The sequence below is a fragment of the Lactuca sativa genome, chromosome 6 (assembly GCF_002870075.4).
Source record: "Lactuca sativa cultivar Salinas chromosome 6, Lsat_Salinas_v11, whole genome shotgun sequence".
Lineage (NCBI taxonomy): Eukaryota > Viridiplantae > Streptophyta > Magnoliopsida > Asterales > Asteraceae > Lactuca > Lactuca sativa.
Window position 1 is genome coordinate 61124107 of NC_056628.2, and position 5891 is coordinate 61129997.

General features: G+C 32.3%; 1 protein-coding gene across 1 annotated transcript; it reads right to left on the minus strand.

Moving 5' to 3' along the window:
• Nucleotides 1–462: 462 nt before the first annotated feature.
• Nucleotides 463–3117, minus strand: LOC111897744 (superoxide dismutase [Cu-Zn], chloroplastic). The gene is made up of 8 exons (XM_023893694.3): nucleotides 2770–3117; nucleotides 2302–2363; nucleotides 2164–2203; nucleotides 1976–2071; nucleotides 1859–1890; nucleotides 1711–1786; nucleotides 1566–1619; nucleotides 463–670 (listed from the first exon to the last, which is right to left on the minus strand). Exons 1-8 carry the CDS (start codon nucleotides 3050–3052, stop codon nucleotides 645–647), a joined length of 669 nt encoding a protein of 222 aa, XP_023749462.1. The 5' UTR covers nucleotides 3053–3117; the 3' UTR covers nucleotides 463–644.
• Between the last annotated feature and the right edge of the window lie 2774 nt (nucleotides 3118–5891).

Genomic DNA, 5891 nt, shown 5'->3' on the forward strand with positions numbered 1-5891 from the left:
CCCAACTAGTAAGTCCTCATGATTGTTTTGCCAAAACAGATAATACGTTGGCATGCGCGTCTGAAGATGAAGATGTTACATCGGGTAAAGCAAGAACAAAACAGTACTAGTAAGGTGTTGTCTATATCTCATTTTAAAACGCGTTTCAAAGTTATGAGTACAACAAATCTCATCAGAACACCACAGTTAAACATAAACAAGCAAATGCAAAGGCAAAAGCAACAATATAAAGATGAGCAATCCTCATGGAAAGTTCGTATGCCAGTTTGCCCAAAGCAGATAATGTCTCGATACGTGTGTCTAAAGATATAACAAACTTAACTGGTATACACAAAATTTTTAGGTGCTAACCACATTTTCTACTTTGATTATTCATCATAACAATATTGTCGGGGATTTTGAAAACAAAAGAAACAAATACTAAGTAGTGTGATTATAGAAGTACAAGTAAAACTAGTTGAATGATACGATAATCAAACTCACAAGTAATTCAAAGAGCAAGATATTGTTTTACATGTTTCACCAAGTGTTTACAAAAGCCTCATTGATTATTGGCTAAATACAATATGAGAATAGTTCAACTTTGGTTCTTAAAATGCAAAAAAGCATTAACCTCTATGCGGCTTAATGGGTTCAGCACAACTTCATATTGGTGTCAATCCAACCACACCTACACAAAGGTACAAAAAAAATTGTGTTTAGTTAAGATAATTCAGAATTCACATAATAAAGTAAAATATATTAAACACGGTCTTAACTACAATTAGCTTAAACCAATAAGAACTTAGGTGTCATTTCTTTTTTACTAAATTGTCTGAATGGGACTAAATGACCATTTTATCCTTACATTCCAAAAAACAAATTTCACAATATTCATCAAATTTAGCATGAGATCGGTTGGGAGGAAAAAAGAATGGAATATAGGTAAAATGTTAGTGTCTTAATAAATTAAGCCATGTCTTTTGGCTTAACCCATTAAGTCAATTTGTCAGGATTAAGTCAAAAAGAAACAAACATGTTACAATTGTCAAGTTTAAGTGCTAAGTCCATTAAGCTCATTAAGTCAAAAAGAAGCAGCCTTGTTTCTATTTATATAATAAAAAAAGAATGACTTGATTATAATTTATAATTACTCATTATACTTATTTATTATTAAGAATCTATATCACTATTTATACTAAACACATTTTGTTCAAGTACTAATTAAATTTATAAATTTTTATATCAAATATATTTAATAATCTTATATCATGATTCACACCGGATACTTTATATTTAACTATTTCATAAATTTATAACCTTTTTTCATTTAGAATATAAATTGAAAACAGTTTTGAAACAAGCATTCGTTTTCATTCCACACCAAAGGGTAAAATGGTCATTGGATGTCACTCTTCATGCCACACCAACTACAAAGCAATCTTTTCTCACACCTTTACATTTTTCGTTTTTCCTTTTTGCATCATAATTCATCAACTATTTTAAAACCAATAATAAATAAATTTGAAATTAAGTATGAAAGCAGTGTATATATGTATAATACTATAATTAATTAGTTATCTTACCACAAGCAAGTCTTCCACCTGCATTTCCAGTAGAGAGGCTAAGTTCATGACCACCTATATTAAAAAACCAATACAACCCATTAATTAAAAAAACATATAACATTCATATTTTATTAAGAAAAAGTACAAAAAATATAAACTTTACCCTTTCCAAGATCATCTGCAAGTTCATGAACCACTAATGCTCTTCCAACTACAGCATTAGGACCAGTCAATGGTATCTGAAAATTAACATCAATAAAATGTTAACAAGAAAATATAAAAATTAGATCAAATTTTATTAAAATCCAAACCTGATCATCTACAATTGTAGCTTCAGCCACACCTGGATTACATTTAACAAAAATATAAGGAAAAAACAATCATATATTTTTTTTAAATTAAAAAAGGAAATGATTGTAGTAAAATACCATCGGCATTGGCAATTATGTTTCCCAGGTCACCCGCATGACGGATTTTATCTTCAGGAGCACCATGTGTATGCCCATTAGGGTTGAAATGTGGTCCTGATATTAAAAGATAAAACTTAAATAAATCTTTTATTGCATGAACCCTAAAAAAGGTGGATTATAATGCAATCTGAATTAAAAGTTCAAACCTGTTGATATACACCCATTTGTGGTATCACCAAACTCATGCTATATGTTAACAAGAACACAAAAGTATCAGAAATTAATCATGTATAATGAACTTAAGAACATAAAACACATTATGATAAAATAGGATGAATACTTACTAGATGAAATCCATGGGGTCCTGGAGTCAATCCAGTAATTTTGACATTGACAGTTGTTGGACCTGTGTTAATTACAAGAAATCAGACTTAAAACATCGATATAAGCATAAACTAAGGCTTGAGAAACTGCTAAATGGATAACTAGGTTCGTAAATGAAGTCAAAGCTATACTTTTAGTTTGTCAAATTTGATGTGGGTGTTACTAATTTAAGACCAACATTCAATCCAGCTAATTTTGAAGTTAAGATCGAAGTGTTCTTGAAATATTTGAGAAAGAAGTGGTAACTAGGTCGAAATTTGGGGACAGTTTTCTGCAAATAGACTAATGCCAGTTTCAAATGCAACAAAACTGATACAAATCGCATTTGAAAAGTATTCGGTGACTGAAATTTGAAGTGCAGATGAGATAAATTAAGTAACTAAATCAAAGGGATTGCTTAATGGTGGATAGGTGGGAGAGATAGATACCGCTGTCTTCTTGAGTGAGAGTAACAACGCCTTCGACACTGGAGGTGCCCTTGAGGACGGCGACGGCTTTCTTGACGGCGGCAACGACAGTAAGGGGTTTAGGAGCGGTGGCGGAGAGTATCATGGATTGACGGGCGATTGAGGGTTTAAGGGAGACACCATGGAAAGAAGATTGAAGTGAGATAGTGTTAGGGTTTGAGATGGGGAAAAGGAGGGAGTTAGAGGCGGCGGGAGAAGAGAAGAGGATAGAGTGAGCAGCCATAGCTGCAAGTGCAGCTTGCATTCAGTGGTGGGTAGTGATGAATCTGAGATAAAACGATAATGTTTGTGAGAAGAAATGGGAGGCATATCTGATGTGTTTGTTGTTCTTGTTGGCTGTGTTTCGGATCTTGTCGGGTTGAATTCGGGTAGAACCGTTGACACTGACCTTCAAATGAGAAAACGGCCAATTCGATCAAAATTATTTGAAGAAGAATCTAGATTCGTTTATTATTCATCCCACAAAGTTTTAATTTATATTTGTTAAATTTGGTATATATATAACTAAATCATTTTAACCAAACTATTATTAAAAGAAATGATGTATTTTTTTAATTTTGATTAACTGTATTATTCCGTTATGGTTTTCAATTTTTCATATAAAACTGAAACATTATAAACTAAACTGAGACAATAATATTAATAAATGTTTTCATATAATATAATATTAAATATATTATATGTAATTATATTATAAATTGAAATTTTATGACATCGTATTTTGAATTAGATAGTATAAATAATCTTTTATCGATACAATTATATATACATAATCATTCATTTTTTTTTATAGAAATTGACTTTATTTTATCAATTTTTATAGAGAAATATATTTTTATATTATATTATTTTGGACCATTATGGTTAACCGATATTAACTATTAACCGACTAAAATTGTTAACCAAAACCGATATTAACCGTTAACCAATAGCTATCGAAATGCATTAATCAATTGTAATGGTTATGGTTCGGTTTTGACTAATAACCAAATCAAATCGTCTCATACACAACCCTAGTATGCGTGTATGGATTGCGTTGCGTTGAAACATTAACACTGTCTTAGGAATTTACCCCTTGGTCGAGTCCTTACATCTTCTATGACATTAGATATGTTTGGGTGGCAAGGTATCTCCGATCATTGTCTATATACACATCTAAACATCTTTGTCACACCTCTGGTCGGTGGCGGAGACGTAGGGAGACGCGACGTTAGGGATATTGGAGCGCAGTCATTGAACAGTACAAAACAATATGTAACATAAATATCACTTCCATTTATTGGCAAAACATTACATCATAAAATGTTTTGGAAGTACAAAAATTTCTAATGCTAGAGGTGCCTTGACAGTTAAGCATAACTATGACGATAGTAGGTCGTCCGTAGCTTCGTCGATCAACCACTACTTCTGGAGGTGACATGGATTTCCTAGGAATACATGTGGTATGAAGAGGTCATCATAATGTTGGTCAATTCATAGGTTTTGTATATTATTCTTTGAAAATAGTGTTTTACTATTCCTTGGTACTAGGGTTCCGTAATTCTCATTCTTCTTATATACTATTAGTGTATCCATACCTTAGGGGTATAATTAAGGAAATTGGTGCTCTTAAGAGCAGACTAACCGATAATGACCTCAACGCAGGTTAGTTAGAGACACTCCAACATTTTCTTATATAACTATATACTTATGACATGAATGGAGTATCAATGCTATAATTAAAATATAATTATATTTAAATGGATATTCTTAGTGAAGCCAACCAGCGGAGTGGTAATATGATCATTATTCAAGTTGAGTGACGGCATAACATAAAGTATCCGTTTGGAATCGGGTGTAGTGACGACATAATATATAATTATTATCCGTTTAAATCGAGCGTAATGACGACATAATATACTACTATTATCCGTTTGAGTTGAGTGTAGCGACGACATAACATACCACTATTATCCGTTTGAATCGAGCATAGTGACGACATAATATGCTACTATAATCCGTTTGAGTTGAGTGTAATGGTGGCATAATATATTACTATTGTCATTTTGAATCGAGCGTAGTGACGACATAATATACTACTATTATCCTTTTGAGTTGAGCGTAATAACGACATAATATATTACTATTATCGTTTGAGCCCAGCGCAGTGACGACATAATATACTACTATTATCTGTTTGAGATGAGCATAGTGATGACGTAATATATTATTATTTGTTAGCGTAGTGATGGTATAATATATTATTATTCGTTTTGAATTTAGTGTAGTGCCGACATAATATACTACTATTATCCATTTGAGTTGAGCGTCGCGACGACATAATATACCACTACTATGTGACAACCCGATATTTCAAGTCAATGTAATGACCTAAAAGTCAAGGATTGTAATCTACTATTGATATAACAAAAATAGCGTCAAAAATAAAATGTTCAAAAGTCTCTATTGGGTTGCATGGCGTAATAGATATCGTAACAAGGTTTTCAGAAATATAAAGAACACAAAAATCCAAGTTATAACGAAGAAGTTATGACCAATCGAAAATTCGCGGCAAAACCGGTAAAGCACTGTTAAGCGTAAAACGCAAAGTTTCAATAAAATACTTTTTTAGCCTTAGATCTAAATGAAAGTCGTATATATTATTAAACCGTAAAAATATATAAAAAGAGCGTTCAAATCTGACTTCGTACGAGGAAGTTATGATTTTTCTAAGTTTCGGATATAACAGTAGACAACTAAAAACTCGAAATAGAGATCGAGTACCTTTTAGCCAACGCAATCTAAACAAGGATCAAAGATCTCGACAATAGTAGTACAACGGTAAAAAGACAGACAAAAACGGACGACGGAAGAAGAAGTTATGAAATTTTAACGAACTTTTTCTGTCCCGGCCTGTTAAAAATATAATATTAAAAATAAAAGTCAAAATTAGCCGACGAAGTCTAAAAGAGAGTTGTAGAATATATTCTCACCTACGCGTGGATATAAAGAACGTCAAAATCGGAACTCGTATGCGAGAGATATGAATTTCCGAAGTTCGGAACACGAATTCCCACACTAGTAGAGGACTCATGACGTGAGCC